Source organism: Python bivittatus, unplaced genomic scaffold (assembly GCF_059951505.1).
Source record: "Python bivittatus isolate LINGU-HERP-01145 unplaced genomic scaffold, Pbiv_v1 ctg000680_np1212, whole genome shotgun sequence".
NCBI lineage: Eukaryota > Metazoa > Chordata > Lepidosauria > Squamata > Pythonidae > Python > Python bivittatus.
Genome location: NW_028277095.1, coordinates 636,528 through 661,792, shown reverse-complemented (window position 1 = coordinate 661,792; position 25,265 = coordinate 636,528). Strand labels below are relative to the sequence as shown.

At 37.6% G+C, this 25,265-nt stretch overlaps 1 protein-coding gene across 1 annotated transcript in view; it reads right to left on the bottom strand.

Annotated features, from left to right (window-relative positions):
* Window positions 1-1,315: 1,315 nt before the first annotated feature.
* LRRTM4 (leucine rich repeat transmembrane neuronal 4) overlaps window positions 1,316-25,265 on the bottom strand; it is a 354,859-nt gene continuing 330,909 nt past the window's right edge. The window contains exon 2 of the mRNA XM_088151897.1: window positions 1,316-1,537. Coding sequence (XP_088008023.1) covers window positions 1,316-1,537 — 222 coding nt within the window. The remainder of the gene's footprint in view (window positions 1,538-25,265) is intronic.

The window sequence follows — 25,265 nt, the reverse complement described above, 5'->3', positions numbered from 1 at the left end:
CTTAAAATGTATTTGGCCTTGGTCATATTGTCCCCAAAGATATTAAAATAACTTCACATTTAAAAAAAATGTATAAATGTCCATCTCTCTTTTAGACTAAATTACTGTAGCGATTACCATATAAAACAGGTAAAGAAAACATTCAATCATTAGTTTAGGTGTGGCATCTCAGCCACAAAATAATATGTTTATTTTCCCCCACCATTTGTGTTCTTTTATTGATAAAAACTACACAAAAGCTAACTGATCAGAATAATTAATTAAAAATAAATCAAACAATGTTACACATCCTTCTGTGATTTCCTTACTTTTCCCTTTTAAATCACGTGGTCCTTCAAATTTCACCGAAGTATCCTTTTTTCAGCCCATCTTAATAATTTTCAACAGATAGGGTATGTATTGCATATCTATATACCCAAAGTCCTCCCTTTCCCTTACATTTAGAACTTCCATGTTCAAGTGTGAGCTCATATGTTATCATTAATCTTCCCCCCCCTTTTTTTAAAGAGCCCCAAACATAACAGAAGTGTCAACAATGAAGCACAATGAAGATAAGGAAAAAAATCAGATGTCACCCCCTCCTCAAAAATGTACAGCATGTGTTTTAAATCTACATGCACCCCAAGTTTTGTCAGTTATGCATCTTGGTTCTTTTACAGGAATCATCAGTGTCCGTTTGGTTCGATATACACCTCTGACACCGTATTTGGAATTGGAATTTATAAGACAGATCTTGCATTCTTAAGAAATAAATTGATTTGGTATGTTCCAACCTGAAAAGGGGGGAAATGTTAAAGGAAACCTCTAAGACTAATAAACAATTATAAAGAAATAATACTTCATTCTGTATTTGGCAGACCCCCCCTCCCCCTGTACCCCAAAGTGGCATCTGTGGTTCTCTTCCATCAGAACCGTGCAACGTAGAAAAATCAAATATACAAACACAACTTTTAATCCATCCCTTTATGTTGCTAGAGTGAAATCTAACTCCTTTTCATATAAGAACTCAACAATCTGTTTGTTTGTTTTATATTTACACCAAGAAGTTTGTTCAACAGTTTAAAACCAAAGGACATTTTGAAGTTCACCAATCCATGCTGCCAGGTCACTAGATTGAATTTCCACAGTGTTCTGTGAGATGTGTGCCATTTTTGTTTTCTTCTTGTGGTTTTGGGTTGAAAACATTTCCAACTGGAATGGTTCAAAATGTCTTCTTGCTCCTTTTACCGCTTGAATCAAAGGTTTTCCCCTCCAGAGGGGGGAAGAAGAACCCTCCCATACATTCTTCTTAATTTTCATCAAAAAAGGTGTTCCATCAGTTTGGTATTCTCTCAATGTAAATAGCTGGTGCAGCAGAGCGTGCAATTGTAGCAATGAAGCTGTGATCTCGGCTCAGCTCCAAGTTGGTGGTTTCGGCCTGGTCTCGGGAGATGGTATCATATCCCTTATTTACATGGAGAGGCTTATGAGCCTGGCAGTATCCAATCACTGGTTGGTCATAGCTGTAATAGGGCAAAGTCTTCATATGATGAGGGACCTAGGAAAATAGAGGTGAACATAATTTTAGAACATGCATATTAAATCTTAGCATCAAAAAGGCAATTTAGGTCTTGAACAAACACTTCAAAGGGTACTTGAATTATTAGGGGAAAGTTGTTTATTTACCTTTGTGATAGTCCACTTAGGAACTGGTTTTATGACAATATGGAAAGTCAAACATGGGATGAATTAGATTTGTAGCTTGTGGATTGCTCATCTACTCCCTGCTTCTTTGAATTTGAGAATTAGTCCTAATCTGAATGATCATATGAGTACTATGAGCACATTGCTACTCACAAAGACATGTAGAAGAACAATTCTAGCAACCAAGACTAGTTCAAGTTTAATCCTCACAAGATAAAAGTAATAACAAAATAGAATAAAAAAAATAGTGTTCCTTAGAAAGAGAGACAGTTGGAGTATATGATTCAAATGAAAAGGGAAAGTTTAGCATGAAACTATCTTACACAATTAGAGATATTTTCATGGGTCTAGAGATTACTAAATGTGATCTATCTATCAATTCATTTATCTACCCACCCACCTTTCTTCTTCATCTCCTGGATTGTTGAAAAAAATATTCTAAGTATTTGGCATTTAGTTCAGCATTTTTAAATCTTATTTTGCAGTTGAAACACATAGATATAGCAGTCAATCATTTTCAGAGATGGATAGAAAACTAAGATTGAGGAAACCCTTTTATAATCAAAACTCCCCTTAGTGGCAATGCTTTTCCACCAGTTTCACTGAAATACCATCTCTGGATTGCAAAGAATCATTAATCCAGGGTGTTGACAGAGAGATTAAATTTCAAAATGGTGGCCGAAACTGTATGATTGAAACCCCATCTTGTAAAAAAAAAAAAAAAAGGGGGGGGGGAGGCACAGCTTTGATTGCATAGCTGTAGCTGTCATCTTGACATTTTTTACATCTCCTGTGCATGCCCCCATCCTAACTAATATTAAAAAAACAATTGGTGTTGTGTTTAGTTCAGAACCTGAGCTCTCCCCCTTTCTTTTCTCCCCCAAAACAAAACTCAGTAATGTAGAAGACATTAACCAGATAGGCACAGCATATTTTGGCCTTGTTTTTGCCTCCAAATTGGAGATAAAAGCTTCTGAATCACAACATTAAATCTAAATGTATCCTGAATTGCCGTTGCCCTATTAAATCATATTTCCAGTATTTTTTTTTCAACTTCTGCTACAAGCTTTTTTTTTTTTTTTTTCCTTCAGACCATATTTGTTTTTCAATGAAAGCAAAGTGAAGACTTTGAAAATAGGGAAGGAAGGAAGGAAGGAAGGGAGGGAGGGAGGGAGGGAGGGAGGGAGAATGCTGTCAGGGAAATGAACATCGGGCTCCAAGCAGTACTGTTAATGACTCAGAGGATGTCAGTTAAAAAGAAAAAAGGCAAAACAGAAGGTACAATTTGAATTATCCCAAATTCATTCATTTATTTTGTTTATAGCATTTATAGAGCCACCCATCTCACACAAGCAACTCTGGGCCAGTTTATAAGATTAAAAACAAACAACTCCTCCAACATAACCCCCGAGATAAACTATTAACCACCCATGTGTGATGGACTGGAATGGAGGAAGGGGGGTGAAAACAGTGCTCTCGTCTCCAGAGCAACGCTCTGGAGATAAGCGGAGAAAGCTGGCGCATCCCTAAACATTCCAGAAGATAGTAGAGAGTTGTGCCTGGGAACTGCTAGTCAGTCTGAGAAGATTCTGTAAATAAGCGCTAGCTAATAAACCTTGCTGATTGAACCTACACGGTCTCCAGGAGTTCCTTGGGCTAGGCCTGACACCATGGTAGCTGAGCAAATCTCCACCCTGACCAAAATGCCTGGAGGAACAGCCAGATCTTCATTGCCTTGGAAAAGGCTAACAGGGCTGGGGCCCTCTGAATCTCCAGGGGATGCTGTTCCACAGGACAGGTGCTCATGACTCAGGTGTCCTGTTACCATGGAGTCCGTGGGATTCTCTGAGCCTGATTGCTTTCTTGCAAATGTTTCGTTACCTGGCTAGGTAACATCTTCAGGCTAGCACTGCTGATGAAACATTTGCAAGAAAACAACCAAGCTCAGAGAACCCCAAAAACTCCACAGTTCAACCCTGAGTTACATATATTCTCTTCTATTGCTCCTATTACTGTATGTACTTGCGTATAAGCCAAGAATTTTTATCTCCAAATCACATCCTAAAAACTGGCTTATCCATGGACCAGAGCTCAGATGTTTTTTAAAAATTGTGGGCTTTAAATGATGATGTAAAAGTTTGCAGTTTCCTGCTTTTCGCTGCACTCATTTCTAGTAGGTAGCTAATCGCCATATCTGGAAATCGCCAATGGTAGCATACGATGCAGCTCTCAAGCTAAAAGGTATTAGTAAAGTGGAGGAGATAGGCAATTCTGTTGCTGCCAGAAAATTTGAGGTAAATGAACAGATTCTGCTTTTCCATTTTTAATAACATCTTAAATATATAATCAGTATTTTGGTTGCAATTTTGTAGGGCGGCTTATCTACAGATGGGCTTATCCATGTGTATATACAGTAGTTGTAACTGGGCTGTATTAGAAGATGGATAACTCTAAGACAATTCAACACTAGGGATGGCTAAATCTATCAGTTTTTAGTTTTTCACCATTTCTCATGTTTTTAATCATGTCAGTTTCAGCCTATTCCTTATCATGAACATTTGCACATATTTTAAACATTAGTATAAGAAATGTCATGTCATTCTGTCAATATATCATTCTGTCAACAATTACACACACACACACACATTATATATACTGTATATGTGGGTGTGTGTGTATAATTCTGTTGACAATTTTGCCTAACCGATATACTTTTGCCAGCCATTCTCCTTAATATGATGCACACATGAATTTCATTTTCAAATTCAGAGAATTCGAAATATGAAAAAAGAAAAAGAGCTGCATATATCTTAGTGAAGGAAATGAAATGTTAACTGAACAATTTTAAAATGCAAAACAAGCCATTTTCTCAAACTCCCCGGCTATTGCCTAGCAATCGATGTTGGAGCTGAAAAAAAGTGCAGAAAAAGAAATACATAATGATTGCGAGAGGTATATTGTGATGGGAGAAAATGGGTAGCTCATTTCACTAAACTCTAAGGTCACCCACTAAAGGAAAATCAGAGCAAACAAAGAAAGTCTCTTTTCATACAAGCTTTACTTTAAAACATGGTTGGCAACTGCTTGATGGTTCATGGGTATAAATAATATTCTCAGGGGAAGAAGCCTGCTGTGATTTTTGGTAATGATGCAAACATGAGTTAGGGCCACATTGTGATAATTGGCTGGGTTTTTAATTGGTTGCTGATTTTCTTTGAAGAGAGTTCTTTTTTAAATATTCCTTTTGTGTGCTTGCTGCTTTGCAATGGCAGGAATCCATGCCACCTTGGGGCAGGGTGGGGCAGCAATGGTGGTATCACAAATCAGTGGCTGAGTTGTACGAGACAGAGAATATTTCTGGCTCTGGAGACACAGATGGCCCATTGCTGTTTTAAACTGCAGAATTGATTGCCACAGGATATGGTGAGAGACAAATTCACATATAGCTAATGCCTGTTCATCATGGCAGCTATATGTCTGTGAAGGCCACTTGCTAGGGGTTAACAGTACAAAGGGGCAATTCTCTTAGAGCAAATTTGTGGACTTCCTGGGATCTGATCAGCAGAGCTCTTCTTTTATCTACATTGCAGATGAAGATTTTCTCCCACATTGCCAGTCCTTCATCTGGCACATCAGGCAGAAGAAACATAATTTTGCTATCAAACCCCACATATGATGGCCTGTAGTTGTGTAAGGGCAAGAGTTTCTAAGGAACAGATCTCCTTGCAGTTTACTGCAAAAATACCAAAAATGCTTCAGCAATTAAAGGAGTTAATGAAATGATTATATGAATAAATATTACAGTAATACTTTATTAATAAATATATAATATTTATTATGTAAATAAATATTAATAGTTTATTCTAGAAGCATGAGGTGATATATTGTTCTACCTCTTTCATTTATCCTCTCAACAATCCTTTCCTCTGACCATTTGGAACTCTGGAGTTTCTACACCAAATAGGGTGTCAGGTTGCTTCATGAAAACAATTCTTCATATATGGTCATTGTGCTGTTTTCCCAGGCAGATATTAAGTCTAATTTCAGGTAATGCTCTTAGCCTTACAGAATATTACTTAGAGAAGTAGCAATCAATAAGTCCATTAGTGTGGAATGAAGAGACATAATTACTGCAGCCTTCAGGGAACTTTTGTGAATGCAGTAGTTGTATCAAGAAGGATGTATCTGAAAGATGCACATAACCATAAAGATATCTTCATCACATCTCTCTATACTTTTATTCTTTGGAAAGAAACAAATCATTGTTTGGTACTAAATGGTGCATCTTTATGGATTCAACCCTTGGACTTCAGAGTTCCTAAAGTTAATTACATCAAACCTTCTTCAAGGAGAATTTTAAATTCTTTATTGGTCCTAATCACCCTTTTCTGCCCAATGTAGCTCAAGTAGAACCCTAGTTCACAAGGGAGCCAAAATAATAAAGTGGACTTGTAGAGGGCTGAAGTCCAAATGGAGATACTCTTAGGACAAACTGTTCTAACAGAAGTTAAGGTCCTTTTTAAAGCCAAAATGCGATTTACTCCATGGCACTGGATGTATAGAAGAAGGTTTACTTCTTTGCCTTCATTATGTCTGCAATGAATAAGACAGTGATGCTTCTTCATACTGGGTGGTATTTGCCCCATCAAGGTATTGGGGTAGTATATCTGGAACAGTCAATGGCTTGCTGTGACCAATTTTCTTCATTCTTGGCAAACAGTTGATTGTATTGCCCTGATTTGGACTGTAGTTTGGGGCAGGTGATAGGAAAGTAACTTTTGAAACAACTTGTCCCGTTCTTACAGATTCCTTTCAGGTTCTGTATCTTGAGGATATGGATAAAAATGCATAGAAAGGTGATGGCCACCACTTCATTGTTAAATCCTTGATGCCCAGGACTTATTCTATGGTTACAGGAAATCCCAGTTGCTTTTTTGAGTGAGGAATGTGTTCCCATTTGCTTAAAGGAGGCAATTATATGACTTTAAAAAGTTTTCACTGAACCCAGAAGATCTTTAGAAGCTAATCTCTAGCCCTCCATTCTTGGATAAGGTGATTGAGGAGATGGTGGTCTCCCAGCTAGCCTTGATGGTTGACCTATTCCAGAAACTAAATGGTACTGCAATCTGATATCTATCCTGAGGCTCTTGGCACTTCAATACCTTTGACCTTCTGGGCCATCTGATAGGGTTGGGCCATCTGGTATCCTTCCAGGTATCCTTCTGGGCTAGTTGGTAGGCTTGGGCCTCGAAGCACCTTTTTGCAGTGATTCTGATCCTTCCTGCCAGGTTGCACCCCAGAAAGTGCTTGAGGGGATTAGTGTTTATAACCTAATGATGTCACTCAGGGTTCCACCAGCCCTAATACTGTTTAACATCTACTTGAAACCTCTGGGTAAAGACATTTGGAGCTTTGGAATGGGGTGTCATCAGTATGTACTAGATAAGGAGCAACTCTATTGCTCCTTATCTAACTCCAAGGAGCCTTGAATTTTGCTTAAATCTGAAATATGAGGAAGAACATGGTTAAAATTAAATCAATACAAGATAAAGGTGCTATTAGTAAGGAGAATGCTGGACTCAGAGATTGAAGTAAAGCCTATTTGGATGGTGTAATGGGCTGTAAGAATAACCTTGAGGAACAGGAAGAAGAGCTGCAACTAAGATAATGGTTAGATAAAAGAAAAATGAGTCCAAAGCAGATATGTAATTTGGAAGAAAAAAAAAAACCGAGTTGACCCTCCCTAATTTTCTTAAAGAAAAAGGCAGGGAGGGTGAAGATGCATTCAGACTTGCAAGATTTTGTTACTGTAATCTTATAATAAAAGTAGTCTTAGCATTCATAATTTTGGTTTCCTAGTCTGGCCTAACCTTGAGGGTCTGACAAATGGGGATACACTCCCCCACAAAGAGCAAGTATGCAGTATCAGCTGTATTTGTAGGTGACAGCTGTGACAAGCACTATGCTTACGTAACTACTACTAGTGAGCTAACTACGACTCTTCCTGAGTCAACTGGCTTTAGTAATAGTTGTCTGCACCTTGGTTATATCCCATCTTTTTTTTTTTAATAATTTTATTAAGAATTATAAATGAAAAAAATAAAAGCCAATACAGGTTACAAAAATACAAACAGAAAAGTACAAAAGAAAGAAAAAAGTGTGAAAAAGAGAAAAAAAGGAAACTAGGAAAAGAAAAAGAAAAAGAAAAAGAAAAAGAAAAAGAAAAAGAAAAAGAAAGAAGTAACTTCCTCCTTCATCCCAGCAAGTAAAGACAATCTTAATAGCTTATCACTGTCTCTAAATACAACATAATCTCTCTTCACCCCATAACCCATCTATTGAATAAACAAAAAACTAAAAACTAAATCCAAATGCTTCGTCAGTAGTTCTTTACCAGCAAAAGTCCAGTAAGAGTAGATGGTGTCCAGATGGTGCTTTTTCAGAAAATATGGGTAGGTAGGTGAGTCACCTTCTCTTTAGAGAAAGAACTTTAGGCTCTGCCTGACTCCAGAGTGACTCCACTAGACTACACTGCTTTGGAAAGAAACTGGGATGCAAACGTAGCAGAGATGATTAAGATTGTGATGGTTCTGAAAATTAAATGAAAGAGCTGAGTATGTTAAACTTGGAGACATGACGACTGGTGTGAGACCAGATCACACTCTTCCAGTATCTGATGGGCCGTACTGTATGGCCATTGAAACAAATTTACTCACTGTTGCCACATCTGGCATGTCTAGAAAAAAATAGGTCAACCTTTGAAGGGACCACAAGACTGATCCCAATAGTAAGAGTTCATCAGTAGCAGAGAATATTTGCTTAGGTTTCTCTCTTGCTTGAGTTTCAGGTACTTAAGGAAAAGTAGGATGACCAACTGTCAGTGCTGTAATTGCAAGATTCTTCACTGATCAAGGGATGAGAATTGATTGTCTTGAAAGTCCTTTTTCACTCTATGATTTATACACCACATAAGTGAATGAGAATTGGAACCTAGATCCTTCTAATTCTACTCCAACATTTCAACTAAACTGTAATTGGTATTAGCCTACAGTTTTGGAACAGGTACCTGTTTATCACCATTTATATGTATGTTGTGAAAATATCAGTGTTTCTGCTGGGGCGGGATGGAGGGAGAAGACTTGGATTGCTTACAAAAGCAAGCCAAATTATATACTTCAGGGAAGGATGCCAGAGCTTAGAATCCTATGCTATATTTAGGTTTGCCTTTTTTAGTGAAAGGTTATTGTCTTTCTGTGTGTGTGTGTGCATGTGTATGGCTTTCATTTGATCTAGCATTCTGTTTGCCTATTGCAAAAATAAATCTCTGTTGAATAAATGAGGTGACATGTTATTTATCACCAGACTGTATTCTTATTCATATTATCAGCATTTAGCTTCTTCTAAACAAATTATATGCCCGCAACTTGTATCACATCTAATAATATCCAGTTAAATATATGGTTCATTTATTTAATGTGGTGGAACGAATGTAAGACAATTTGAAAATATTTTCTCATGTCATTGGTGGAGAAAAGCAAAAAGGATACACACACTTATCCAAACACAGAGCTAGCATTTAAACAGACACTGTAACAGGGCACTCTGTTTTCTTTCTAAATGCCTGTTTAATGTCAGTTCTGACTACAAAACATTGCAAATCATTGAAAAATGTTGCAGTCGGGTGCACATTTACACAGGAATAGGCCCTGTTGATCTGAGCAACCTACTTCTGGACGGGAAGGATAACATTTCACTGTTAAGTCCTTGAATAAGATCTCCGTCTATTCTTTTGTAGCAAGGTTTAACTTTATTAACTGAGGAACTTAGCGATTAGATTACCACTTCAAATATTCATTAAGAGTTTTGGTCTAATGGGTTGAATTAATTAGTTTTCATTAAGGTCTGAAGTCTTCACCTTTGTAGATCTTGCTACTAAATGGTAGCAACCTTACAGCCTTGATGACTGTAGGTACAAGGGACATTTATATACATTTTTGTTAGAGGGATTAACATTCAAATAGTTGAGAGAAGAAAATTAAGAATAGGAATCTCCTGCAGAAGAAGTTGAAGCTAGAATTGCTAAACCCAAGATATCTATCCTGTTGAATAACAATTCCTTCAAACATAAAGTACTTAGAGTTAATCTCGAACAACCAATATTTTGGCATCATATTTTGGACTTTCTCTTAAAGTTCTTTGTACGAGGATATTTATTTCACCTGGCTTAGACATAACAGTTGTGTATGGCTATATCCCATACATACTGTCCTTGGAATAAACCCAACTGATTTCACCCCATTCCATTCCAAATTTAGGGGGGGGGGGTGTGACTTAGAAGTTTTGAATTAGTCTAGATCACGCCTTCTCATATTATGATCATAATGGGATTGCAATGTCAAATGTGCATGGTTTTTCATATTTAAGCAGAAAAATCCACTTATTAAATGCCATCCACCTGGTGGATGAGTCAAAACTGACCATCCAAATGGTTGAGGTGATCTACCTTGGTCTAAAATGAATTTCCATCTACAGGCATCAAGATGTAAAACTTAAAGTGAGATATGGTAGTGGAATAGCATGACTAGCTTTTAAAGGAGCAAGGTATGTTGACACTTCAGTACAGCAGACCTATGTGATATCAGATCTTTGAATAATGCATAAAGGATTTCTGACATGAAGAATGCATTGTTCATCATTTTGCTTGTAAGAGGAAAAGAAACCAGTTGGATCAAACCAAAGGCCTAACTAGTCTAGTAACTTGGTTCTTATGATAGACAACCAGATGGTTGCTCATTAGCAGGAGGTAAAGGAAACAGATCTCTTCCATGGATGTTAGTAGCAACTCCAAATTAAGGGGCATAATATATAGGGATAAATGATTTGTAAGCATTGGTAGGATTCCACTATTATTGGTGATGAAAATGGTGCTTTGAATTCTGCATGGAATTTTGACCATCTTTATGATGAACATCAAGGGAGCGCTCTGTTAACACTCAAGGAAAAAAAAAAAAAGAGTGACTATCAAAGCCAAAAACACATTTAATTTTCTCAGGTGAAGGAATTCAACAGACCAAACAGAAATCATTATTTCTTTTGCACTCAGGAACTGAATATGAAGACATCCATTTTGATAAAGCTATCTGTTTATTTAGATGCAGAAAGATAACAGTGATTGCACTCCGTAGTATCCATATCACGGATTTCAGAGGCTATAGCAAGATGGCATTGTTGGCACCATCATATGGATTGCCACAACCAAATTGGTGTGATAACGAGGACAGACAATAAGAGGAAATGGGCAGAGAAGAATGGCATCAGGACAAAGTAACTGTGCTTGCAATGAGCCATTTAGACTGAACAATAAACTATATGAAATGTAAGAATTTGTCATGGTGCAACTGATTCTTGACTGGATCGCACATCACATGAAACCATAATAAGATTGATCTATTTCTGCTAAGCTTCTTTATGAAACCAGACTTTACAGTCTGTAATCCACCGTCTGTAACACCATATGAAAGGGTAAACCAGTAGGTGCACGCAGCCTAAAACTTGTCATTTATAAATTTAGACCTTCCCATTGTTTGGGGGCCAAAAATGTTGGTTCTATTTTCATTTGGGTGGGATTTTGGACCTTCCCAATGGATCCTGGCCCTAACCACTTTCAGACTGCTCCTCCTGACATGCCTTACAAGGTCTGAAGTTGACCAAATCTTACAAAAAGCCACACCAGGAAGCTATAGTTAAATCTACACAGGGGTATGTACTTGCTTGTTTAAGAGGACTTAATTAAATCCTTATAAGAAAACAAATTCAACAAAATGATCACATATCCATTGTTTCTGGGGTTATAAAATCTTTTTAATATTGTTTTATATGACATTACATTGAATGCCAATTAGTTAGTTGGGAACAATCTCTCTAAAAATGTCCCATTTAGTCTATATCACTTTTGTCAAAAAATTATTTTGAGAATTATTCAAATGGGGGAAAAGCTAAAGTTGTTTGGTGCAACTATCATAAAGTTGGCAACTTGTTCTATCCATTACTCACAATAAACATGTGGTATCAACACTATTAAATGTTCATAGACAAAGGCACTAGAAAATGAGTGAAATAATTCTTTGTGTTTAAGATTACATTTTCCTTAGATCTGCTAAAAATGTATGGCATGCAAAAGGGCTGTGTAGAAAAAAATGGGTTATTTCAAAAGTTTGAAATGTTCTTTGAAAAGTTGAACTGGTATTCCTGTAGATAAAGAGCAAAAATACAAACACAAGCCACGATGATACATACATTTCATTTTTTTCTTCTCTACCTATACCCTATTTTTCTAAAAAAGAGAGCAAGAGAGAGAAAAGAAAAGAATTGCCTGCTTTTTTTAGACGTTATACAAAGATGGGATTGATCGAAGATAAAGTCTTCTTGTCTTTTCTAGGTAATGCTTCCCTTTCAGAGTGATCTTAGCTTCTATCTCATGTTCCACAAACATCATTATCACAATAGGCCACCTGTTTGTCAGGATGATAGTTGGTTTAATGCTGTGCCAAAGTCTGTCTTGCACTTTCTCAACTTCCTTTGCTAAAAAGGCTTCTGTTTCACTTCTATCTTGTGGGTACTTGGGGATTTCTTTTGAATTTCTCTTGATCGTGTTTTTGAAATGACTTTATAGCTGGAGATGGCTTGCTTTTTCTGTTCCACATCTTCCCATCATACTGAAGTCTCCCTAGCTACCCATATTTTCTGAAAAAGCACCATGGGAGGAGCTCTCTTATGATAACAGAACTGAAACATATTAATCTGGGGATGCTGTAGATCACTGAAGAGATGCTCTAAATTGAAAGGCAGGATATTCAAATACTCCCAGTGGCCATCACATAATTAAAGAATTGCAAGAACACCATGTTCCACCCATGAAAGCTTCATCAATATTCTCTTCCCCTTTGAAAAATATTTGGAAAGACAATTCTCTTTCATTAGATGGAATGTGAACTGCCAGGAAAAAAAAATGCAGGTGGATTTTTCTGCCTGGAACTAAAAGAGAATAGGCCCCAATTCTTTTTTACAAAGCATCTCTCTGAAATGTTTGAATAGGAGAACAATAGGACTTCAGCTATATCATGGATTCATTTGCAGCATCCTTTATTTATTTATTTTATTTATTAATTTCTTAAATTTTTCAACCGTCCATCTCCCCCCAATGGGGGAACTCTGCCGATTCACAACAAACATTAGAACATAAAATATATAAACACATAAAACCTTAATTTAAAACATTACTAAAAAGAAGAAGGAGAGACCAAGAGGATGAAAAATCTGAGGCTGAAAGAAAGAGCTTAATATATATTATTTCCACAATCCTTTTCTTTCAGCATTTTCTCAATGTAGTATCAACTGTTGAAATAAGAACCACCAGGCTGGTTGAACATAAAATGATAGTGAGGAAGGAGAAGTGCTTCTTTTAACCTGGATGCCTTAGTGTGTCGCTGTCCATAAAGAATGATAGAAATAGCTATGTCCAGCTAGCTCCTTGCAGTTTTAAAAAAGAAAATAATAGAAGTATGCATGATTGGGCAAAGGCATTCCAAAATTCACCCTGTTAAGGAGGCTTCCTTTATTTTCCTGGGTGAATATTCATCTCGTTAGCTCTTGTAGGAGTTAGACTCTCATGCTGAGACAATAGCTCAACTGTTTCAGGAAGCCAAACAATGACTCACAGACAAGGCAGAGAAGTTGTGTGAGTTCAAAAACAAAAATAGGGTGTGTGTCTGATCTAATTTCACAGCCAGGTCTGAGTATCTCAGAATCTCACTCCACTCTTTGGATAATAGTCCAAGGCAGTGTTTCTCAGCCTTGGCAACTTGAAGATGTGTGGACTTCAACTCCCAGAATTCCCCAGTCAGTAAGTCCAAGCATCTTAAAGTTGCCAAGGTTGAGAAACACTGGAATAAATAAAACTGATGCTGCCATGCTGGCTGGGGAATTCTGGGAGTTGAAATCCACACATCTTCAAGTTCCCAAGGCTGAGAAACACTGGTCTAAGGAGAGAAAATAGCAATATTCTTAAACTGATTTTCTACTGTCCCACCGAGAGTCCATCTTTATCATGGATCGGCAAAGTATTCAACCTAGGTTTAGTCTCAAAAAAACCAAAAAACCTGCAGTTGGCTTGTATTGTTCCAGATTACAGGTGGAAACTTCCCATTGCTACACTGGATAGAGAATTTCATTTGATCTACATTTTAAAGCTAAGTCATCTCATTTTTATTCCTTGTACCAGTATGCAATTATCTGACAGAAACTGTACTCATAGAAGATGTTTACTTCAGTTCTTGTAATGGGACAGCATTCTTCCAGCTCACTAGAGAGGTTCCAAGTTCTATGCTGGTCTATGACCGAAATAAAATTGATTAAAAAAAAGGTTCCAGGTTTGCTTGAGGGATGTACAGCAGTCTCCTTAGAACCGTGAGGTCTGTCCTGTCCTTGCTGCTTCCTCACAAATGTATCTGGTGCCTGAGGACACCATCTCACTCTGCCTTGGGCTGTCCTTATTCATTTAGGGCTGTCCTTATTCATTTCCATATCATACGGGAGCCAACAAGAGTTTCTGCTGGTCGACAGCATACCAAGTTAAATGAATAAATCAGTGTTTCTCAGCCTTGGCAACTTGAAGATGTGTGGACTTCAACTCCCACAACTCCCCAGTCAGTAAGTCCAAGCATCTTAAAGTTGCCAGGGTTGAGAAACACTGGAAAAAATGAAACGGATGCTGCCAACTGATTCTCAGCTGAGACAGAATATCTCCTGTCCACGTCCATTTCTCCGGCCTTCCTAGGTGGAGTCATGAGGAATATGTGCTTTAAAAATAGGCTGAAATAATGCTTGAATGCAGAATTCAACTGAAGAACACAGTGCTACAAGTTTTTTGTAAGCTGATTGCTGAAGTAATAAGATGTCACGTAGTGTCATGAACAGTAAACCAATCTCAGAAACATTAGTAAATTGTGAACATGAAAAGTGCTGCATTGTTTTACAAGAATAAGTTAGAACCTCTGAAAGATCGTTGACAAGGTCTGCAGCCCCTTGTTTTGCTTTTATAATTTCTCTAATGCCTTTAAATAGTTCTATACAATAGGCTATGTAAGATTTTTTTTAAAAAATGGGGGGGGTACAACCCAACCAATATTAGAAAATAAATTATACATTTTTCTGTTTGCCTTAGACATTTTCTATAGATGTTTTGTCTATCAGTGATCAGGCAAGCAGAAAATTAATGCAAGTTTCCCCAGACTTTCAGGCAAGGAATACTTTACAACCATTATATTTATTTATTTATTTTTATTTTTGTTTTTAATAAACCAAAATAAACAAATGACTTTTTTCCCATTCCTTTGAGCATGTCTTTACTGTCTTATTTATCAAGAAAGGCATACAGAAACTCTGGAAGGAAATTAGGCTAAAACAAAGCAAGAGAGGTATTTGCAAATTAATTCAGTAATTCAACAAAATCTCCTTTGAGTTAAGCTTGACTTCTGGTAACTTCCTGTCAAGATTACAGAGGCATCTACATGGTGTGTGTGTGTGTGTGTGTGTGTGTAAAAAGTCAATATGGGGGTTGTGACTGTGCAATCAAAGCCCCATCCCCTTTTAGCATGCAATACACATAAAATAAAGGTGGGGCTTCAATTATGTAGTCACTGCAGCCATCTTGACTTTTTTTGATGCATATAAATATATAGAAATGGTTTTCCATTGTCTTCTGGTCTGTTATATTAGGGAAGGGAGGAAAATTATGAAGCAATTTCCAAGTAATAAAAACCAACAGGTTAAGAAACCATGGTTCTTCTCCCAGGAGAATTTATTTACATGTCACACTAAGATGACATAATCAAAATTATGTTTTAATTATGTAGTATTCTGTCAGGAGTTTGAATGGAGTTAGCAGCATATAAATTCAGTAAATCCAACAAAGAAATGAACTCAATAACAAAATAATCCAATAAATAAGAAAATAAATTATATTCTTTTCTGCCTTCTTTAGTCATATTTTATAGATGTTCTGTACATCAGATTCAAGCAATGGTACACTTTACTAGTACAGGTTCTGAATGTACCACTTTATGGCCCTATTCTTTTGATCATAATGTGTTTTATTCATGCCAAAGTGTCATACAGATTCTTCACTCAGCAGATCCCTGGTCTGTTGCCCAAAGTTTTAGATTGATGACACCACTGTATACATAAAGGTTTTCTCACTCTTTTTTTTTTTTAACTGTAATTAAGGAGGTTTGCAACTTCCAGGGAAGAAATGGTGGACTGAAGATGGCTCCACAAAAACAGAAACTGACAATCACAGCAGAATGAAGAGCCGGCAAATAGACCGGCTCTTCAGTAATTCCTCTCCAGACAAGGAGAGGACTTGAGATTACCCACAAGTGCTCCAGACAGTTGCTCCTCATGAGGACAAAGCAAGACAGTGATTTCTGGCAGGTTTAGAGCTCTGAGAGATGGGGGAAAGCCATCTTGCTCAAACTGCAGTCAGCACCTTTGAAAGGATACTATGTTCGCATACTTCCTTTTCTAATCACTTTTGGAAATTGCTTCTTAACTGCTTTCCAGCTATTAGGAACCTTTGGACTGACATGTTTTAGAGCAATGGATGAGTTTCCTTCAATCCTTAGTGAAGGAGGTTTTTGCTTAGTGAAAGAACTTTTAATATATACAGTGTGTGTGTGTGTGTGTGTGTATGAATAAACAGCAGAAGAGTGATTACAACTTTGATTTTAGAAAGTTACAGACAGATTAAGGGAACTTCTGGGGGCCAGTGGTCACGTCTGAAATTTAAAAAGGATGTCATGAGTGTACTGTTGAAGGCTTTGTCGAAGGCTTTCACGGCTGGAATACAATGGCTGATGTGGGTCTTCCGGGCTGTGTGGCCGTGTTCTGGAAGTTTTGGTTCCTAATGTTTCGCCAGCATCTGTGTCATGAGTCATGTCATGAGTGTTCTCACAAAAAGTCCTCCCCCCCCAGGGATCTTGCATATTGACAAAATGGTCAATGATACATTGTGAGTCTTAAAACCAACATTTACCAGGAACCTTTCTAGCCAGGTTGTTCCTAGTCACTTTCCCTAACCCACAATAATGTTCTTTACTAAGAATGTATGAATTGGCTTCAATCTGATTTAAATTAGAATGGAATTGTCCATTCAATTTGCATTTTCAAATCCTTGATCTGATTCAAAGATTAGAAAGTGAGCCAGCTAAAAAGAGAAATCAATTTTATTTTCTTAGTCAATGAAGAAAAAAGAACTTGTGAATGTGCCCCAAGCATTTCCAAGTTATCCAATACTTTTGGAGGTAACCCTTAAAATTGGCCAATTTGAGCTGAGCATCCCATTTGGCTCAGAAAATTGATTCTGCTTGGAGATGTGGTTAAATCAGCTTCAAATTAAATCTCCAAATTGTAGCGTCATGCAGCCCTACTTTCCATCAGTCCAATTTACATTTGCCCATTCATTCATTCATTCATTCATTCATTCGTTCGTTTGTTTGTTTGTTTGTTTGTTTACTATTTTCCTAGGCAGGAGGGGACAGTTCAAAACAAAAATTCTGGACTGTATCTTCTCATCCTTTTTACTTTCTAGTATGGCCTTTCAGAACTACACGAAACCCAGAGACATTCTTGCAAATAAAGTTGATGTCCCAAGTTGAAAGTGGACTTGTAGCATGCCAGCTTGTTCAAATATATGAAAATATATGGGGCACCAAGTTTAACAAAGGTGGTGTTCAGCAGTATAATGCTGCCCAGGGTCATCAGCAACAGTCTTAATCTTGCTCTGAATTAATAGAGTACCTAAAGCAAAAGATAGGCAACTTAGAATGTATCTAGAAGATGGTGACCAGGATTAGAATAAGCCTGAAAATAAAATCTTGGAGGAGCTATGGAAATTGAGCACATAACCATGAGGGAAATTTTTAAAAAGAAATTTTAAAAATGTAAGCGAGAACATGAAAGTGCTGTTCAAATGCCCATGCTGGCACTACAGAAATTGGAACACAGTTGTACATCAACTGAAATTAACAGGATAATGTCCCAAGCAACTGCCTAATAATAGAAAGAGAAAAGGAGCAACCAGCCCTGGGGGTGGCTATCACCTTGAAGATGCTCCTGTACGTTAATATCTTTTCTACCAGCAGCACCTTGGAAGATATTATTATTTATGTATTTGGTTTTTATTATATTTTTATACTATTTTTATATTATTTTATTGTATTTTAATTAAGATTTATTTGTTGTTTTTATTGTAAACTGCCCAGAGTCACTTCCTTGTGAGATGGGTGGTGACCAAATAAATATTTTATTTATATATATATGAACTTTCTGTTAATGGAATCCACTGATTTCTGATCTCACCACTCCATCTAGCTCTAGTTCTGCAGCTTTTTTTTTTTTAAGTCTGAAAATGTCTAGTTAACTTGTATTTTAAAAACGTATCTAAATGCATATTTCAAAGATTGTCAAGGACCAGAAATAGCCTGTTTCCTCCGTCCTATCTGCCAAGACAATGTTACCCATATGTTAAGAAAGGAAATTGCCATTATGAGTTTTAAGCAGTGTGAAATATGCAAGTGCATGAAATGGTTGGATAAGAAACTAATATCATACACTGTATGGTGGACGTGTAAGGATGAGATTCAGTAAGGAAAATAGGACTTACTTCTGAAGAATTATAAACAGGGTCAGGCTTCAGAGCATTCTGTCCTAGGAAAATAGCAGGCTATGTTGCTTTTTCATAGCTAAACACTCTCTCTCCCTAATCCATTGCCTTATTTATTTATCTAACACATGCCTTCTCCAGTCCCTTGTGCAAATCAGCACAGTACAACAATTTCCTCATATTGTGAGGCTGCAAGAAAACTTCACAAATATTTTGGCAGGAAGAGGAGGAGGAAGAGGAAGATAGGTTGAAAGGTATCTAAAAGAACATGATGTGCTGCCCCTCAAAAGCTGCTCTAGTGTTGAAGCAGAATATGACTATGCTGTATTTTGGAAAATGGGATGGGTGGGGGGAGAGATAATTAAGAAGCAAACAAATACACCTTAATCTCAACTTTGATCTAACTGGCTTCAATAATTCTAAACACAAAACAATGTCCAAGTTCTGCTGTTACCATTTGCTTGTGTTAAATTCCAAGTATAGGCAAAAAGAACCCTACAGGGAAAGCTAACCTGCCCTGTGAATTGCATGTGAAAAGCACAAAGAACCCTTGTGGGAAAAATGTCTGCAGCTCACGTCAACAAGAGACAGCATGCTTGACCGAATCCTAAACCAGTCAGCCATGATCTGAACAGTCACTGGCTAGTCTAATATTCTGCAAACGTGCTGTCTTAGAAAGAAGGGAAAGAGAAGCTTTGAGCATCATATGAGAATCCCTTCCCTTCCCTTCCCTTCCCTTCCCTTCCCTTCCCTTCCCTTCCCTTCCCTTCCCTTCCCTTCCCTTCCCTTCCCTTCCCTTCCCTTCCCTTCCCTCCATTTCTTCCCCTCCCTCCCATCCATCCATCCATTCTAATACACTAAATGTGGGACCTATGCATGCCCCAAAGAGCAATTTTTACTTTTCTTCAGGTTCCAAGACCCTAAATTTTTAAGAGTCAACTCCTGAAAATCCGCTTCTACATTTAAGACACCTCCAGTAGCCTCTGTGTCCACCACCTTTTATTGCCTACTTACTTTATAGTAGAGTCCCAACTAATTTAAGAGCTACTAGCCAATTACACTGGAGTTTCAGCATAGAAGAGATGCAACAATATAATAATCCACATTGCTCACAGCAGTCTAGCAGATCTACAACAACAGCTGAAGATTTTTTACATTCTAGGCCACATCAGTCCCAAAAGGAAAAGGTTGTAATTAGTTACCTCCTGAACTGGGATTTTGCCCAAGTAAAGTCTGATCCAGAAATATAAGTATCTCATGTATTTATCTTTTCATTCAAACTCATACACATGAGTATTATATATGGTGGAGGTGTAAGGATGAGGCAGGGATAGAGGGTGGGGATGTGTGGGGTTGTTGTTGATGGCTAGCAGATATTTGGAGAAATTGATATCTGTAGCCACTCTGGGCTATAGATTGTGCACCTATGTGATAAACAGACAAAAAACCTTGTTATTGTTTTCAGTGGTTCTTGTGCGCTGTACAAATCCATCTTAGAGATTTATGATTGACTTAATGTGTTCTGTGACCCCAGCTAATTGTGGCTTATTCATCAGATCATGCTTAATCAAACCATGATTTAGCATAATGTGTGAGCCAGACGCTGCATCTTTCTGTATAATTTTGAGGACTTTCTCTAAAGTCATTCACTCATTCACTCATTCACTCACCCATTCATTCATTCATTCATTCATTCATTCATTCATTCATTCATTCATTCCATTTATCTCAGGAACATGAATCCTGTCCTACCATCATGCATTCTGTTGCTTGCTTTTATTCAGAAGTCTAACCTTCCTTTGCATGAGCATCTTCAGCAACCTGTTCTTATTTTCTACAATATACACATAGGGGCTGGAGTTGGCTACAGTGTGCCTCAGATCCATATAAATAAGAATTCAGGATCTGTGCATTAGCCATCTATATGATGGGTGAGAAGTATAAACCTGCTTTAAAGATAAGTGAACATTCACCTATTGCACTGGATGTATATCATCTCCTCTTCCGATAGTTTAGTGTAATCGCCAGAGAGAGAGATTTTGTGATGTGCACAGTAAACTGGTGAACAAAGTCAGACTGAATTATTTGCACTTGTCAGAATCTGCAAAATGTTCATGACACCATCCTCATACAGAGCTTTGCTTGATTGTTTGAGATATTGAGGTGCATGGTAATCCCGTGAAAAAATTTAGCCACTAATTGAAATGACCTAGAGTATGTAATATAGAAGGATATACAGAAATAGCCTGTGGCCCCCTATATTCAACTTTGTACAAAGCTCAAATCATTAAGATAATTTGGTTCCCTTAGATTTGCTATTAGTCTTCATGAACTCATCACTAGACCTATTTACTTGCCTAGTGTTTAAATTCTTCCTTTTCAAGCATCTAGAAAAAAAATATCCTGTTCTTTCTGGTTCTTGCAGCTTTCTAACACATTGGATGGGAAACAAATCTGAGGAAAAAATGAACACATTTTGTAAAAGGCAAAGGATTTATATTTTGTGAAGAGTGTTTAGTGCATTTTATGTGAGAGACATATATATTATATAACTATAATACAGAAATGGGATGAAACAGACAGAGGAATTAACATATGTGAAAATGACCAGGACAGTCAATAGTTTTATCAAACCTTAGTATTGATAGGATTTCTCCTCTCAAAGAAAATTGAGATTAATGTTAAAAATGAATATAATCCAAAATTGTCATGGGCTGGAAAGAGACACAGTGGTAAATCGATAAGTAAGGATTGTCTGTCTTGCTCAGTTTCTAAGCGGGGACTGAGTGGTGTTCTGTCATCAGTCTTCACAAACCTTGAGAGCTTTTTAGCAGTGGTGAACTACTTGCAGGTCACATCTGGCCTCTGGGCCCATTTCTTCTGGCTCTGAGAGCCCCTAGAAATTGAGCTAGTAACTTGGCAGCCAATCATAATGGAGGTGAGATTTCCCTTTGATTTTCACACACTTTTAAGCACCCTCTGAAATAATCAACCTCTTTGGAAGCCCTAGCACCATCAACTCACTAGATGTTATCCCATTACTGCTTTCCACAAAGCAGTCCCAAATTGCAGGTTCTGACTATCAAAATGGAGTATTTCTCTGCCTAACATCCTAAAAGTAATAGATTCTTTTCCAGAACTGTGATGAATCCTTTTCATTCCTGGCTGAAAGCTCAAAATCTGGGACTGAAGAACATAAAATCACATTCCTCATCCTTCTGAAACTATCAATAGTGCCTCAAATTACCAAGTACAGAGAACTATGTCAAAAAGGTTCTTCCTTTAAGGGAAAGATTATAGTATCTGATAATAGTTATTTTACTCACTCAGAAGTACTGAAGAGAGGTCCCCCCTGTATATTTAATGTGCTTTCAGAGTAACATAATTATGTGATATTATCCAAAAGGAAACTAAAAATCCACTTGCAAAAGTAACTGAATGATGGCTGAAAGGTGTTTTTCCCTTCTCCAGATAAATAGGTGCATTTCATACTAAAGATGGGCAAATCTAATTTCTCATTTTGCTCTCTTGACTCAATTTCTCCTACCCGATTTCTGCATGAGTTTTCAACATTTATGGGTTTTAAAGAAACCCACAAAACATGTAATTGTAGGCATTTTTTCCCACTTATTTTCCAAGCTATGCCATTCTCCATTTTGGCAAGCATTTTTGCATTCCAATTACTGCATGGCAAAATTCTGAAAAGTGCAACTGTCAAAGGATTTGTTCCAATTAACATATTGATCCAGAAACTGTTTCTTCAAGTGAGAACTCCCTTTGGAAGATGTTCTATGGACCTCTCAGGTACAAAATTATGAATAGTTACTAAGGAGGAAGAGATGTTCTTATTCTGCTAAGGGGATCATCCTCAGATGAATTCCATAGGTGCAGAGACCTTTCTCCATGGAAGCTGAGCCACAATCCAAGCTTAGGGAAGATGACACAGGGCAGAACTTCAAGTGATGGCTAAATAAGAAATATCACCTAAGAAATTCAACCCTTAATGAAGAGTTGCATATCTCATGCATAAGATTTTATCTACTGGTAGGGCAATTCAAGTACTGGCACCTGAGTTAGGGTTCATCGGTGTCTTGAGAACTTGAGAACTCAAGCTTACAAGCTTTCTGTTTCAGTCAGTTTACCTATACGACTTCCTTTTGACATTGTTCCTCTATCTCAGTGTAGCTTCAGGGTAACCAGTACAGGAACTATGCACTTCCTAAATTCCTATCAAGGTGCAAATTGAATGAATTCCACCCCCACCCCATTTTTATTCCAGAAAGAGGCACAATGCCCAGAGCAATGCCCTGCCATTGTAATGCAAGCCCTTCCCCTTTTGTCTGAACGTATACAACCCATGTACAGAAGGGGCAAAGCTTGCAGTGCAATGGTGCAAGTCTGCTTTTGTCATTTGTCCTCCCAATCGGTGATCAAGAGCTGGGTCAAGAGACTTGATTAGTGCTTTGTAGCTGCTCCAACGGAAGAGCATATCTGTAGCTCAGGGTTGAACTGTGGAGTTCTTGGTGCACTCTGAGCTTGGTTGTTTGCTTTCATTAAACGTTTCATTACAACAGCTTGGCCCATGGCAATTTCAGTCTTTTTTTTTTTTTTTTTTTTAACCACCCCTCTGAGGAGTTAAAATCACTATTGTAGCCCAACTGGGGTCATAACAAGTTTCCAGGAAATTTAGCTCCTGAGAGATTTGTCTACTCACAAAATGGTTGCTGTGGTGGACTTCTCCAGCCACAAAGCACCTATCTGCTAAAACCAAACTAACCCTTCACTGGGACCTTTGAAGGGGATTCAAAAGGACTGCTGCCAATAACATGATATTGTAAAATGGTGCTTTGCTATGCTGCATCTTATTTTCCTGTTTTCTTTGGTTAGTTAAAAGAACCTTTAAAGAAAGAGGTCAAGCATATCAGGGATCAGTTGGACATCATAGAAGATGTCTGGGAGCACAGTGTCTGTGCTCTGGTTTGCAAACAAGTATGCTGGGATCACACAGGCTAAACCAAAACTAAGGAAACCATACTATGGCTTAAGACAATGTGTGATGAACCATGTCCAGACTAGAACATTGATGATTCAATAGTGGCATAATTATCATAAACAAGGTTGTTGTTGTTATTTCCTCCCCTGGGACAGCTGCTATCTATTCTTGCAGTGATCATGCTGGCAGATAAATACAACAAACAATTTGAAAGCATTCAGATTCTCTATTATGTTATTTACATAAACATCTCATAGGAGGAAGGGCGATTCTGAGATTCTCCCTTCAGATCAAAGCAGCATGTTCTTCAGTCTGTGCAAGTTTATGTATAAAATCATTATTTCAGGTACCACTTGATGGCACTGTTGAACATACTATTCCATTAATATTTTCTGGTTTGGATCAGAGCATTGAACCTTCCTAAAATGCCATTTTGTTGCTTCTTCTGTTCCATGCTTTTATTCTGCAAGGGGTATCTCTATGCCAGTGTTGTCCAAACTTGGCCACTTTAAGATGAGTGGACGTCAACTCCCAGAATTCCCCAGCCAGCCATGCTGGCTGGGGAATTCTGGAAGTTGAAGTCCACTCATCTTAAAGTGGCCACGTTTGGACAACACTGCTCTATGCATAAATGTATTTCCCTGACTTTTTATTCCACTGAAGTCAGCCTGATCCATGAGTTGTTTAAGCAGAAGTTCAACTACTTCTGATATATTTGCTATCTCACTATCCTCCAAATAAAATAAAGTTTACAACAATTATTTATATTAAAAATATCCCCTTTCTTCTTTGGCTGAAGAAAAATATTCCAGTATGTGTTTGACTGGGATATATTTCTTTTGTGGATTTGTAATTCAGTCCAAGACACATCTACTCAAGTAGCATGTTCCATTCTTGGGTGTGTGTGTGCAAATGACATCATACATGTCATCATTCAAATGACAATATGCAAATGGTGACACAGTGGCATATTTTTCAGACACATAGGGTTCCATTGTCTTCACTGAGGTTTCCTATTTTTGGAATGCAATGTCAGTATAATTAAAAATGTATTAATATTTTGGGGTTTGTATGTTTAACTCCCCCTAATATTGGAAAGTTGCAATAGACTATTTTTAGTCTACTTTTAAATCTTTTCCGCCTGCTTTATTCCCTTCCCTCTCTTTTTTGTTTTATGTTTTATAACTGTTCTAAACCATTTCAGGATTTTTAAAATAAGAAATAGCATATAAATGCTTTTAATAAATAAATACATTTAGAAAATATTTAGGTTTTGACATGCTGCTTGTAAATTGATGGCTGTAGTTAATATTTTATTGACTGACTTTCAGCAATAATAACAGAACTTTCAGGGACTCACAATGACTGTGAAACATAATACTACCAAAGAACATTTAAGATAAATGCACTAAAAAAGTCAAGCAACGTTTGGTGCTGTGTTGCAAAATCCTTCCAGAAAATCTGTTTTCAACTTTTTCTGGAAAGCAGGTGATGGTGGAGACAAAGAAACCTGCATTTGGGGGCCATTCCAGAGAACCAGCTTGCTTAATCTCCTGAAAATGAGGGACAAACAGATGCTTCTCCCAGTATGACCAGACTGGTTGGGCTGTCTCCACTGGGGAGATGTGGCCCCGCAGGTAACTCAATACAAAGCCATAAATAGCATTAGAGGTTAAGAGCAGCACTTTAAATTGCACCCAGAAGTTCATAAGAAGCTAGTGCAGAGCTAGCAAAACAGGTGTAGCATGTGCCCACTGGAAAGAATCTGTCGGCACCCAGCCCGCTGCATTTTGCACCAATTAAAGCTTCTGATTAGTCTTTAAAAACACCCTCATGTAGAGTGAGATGCAGTAATCTAATTTGGTGGTG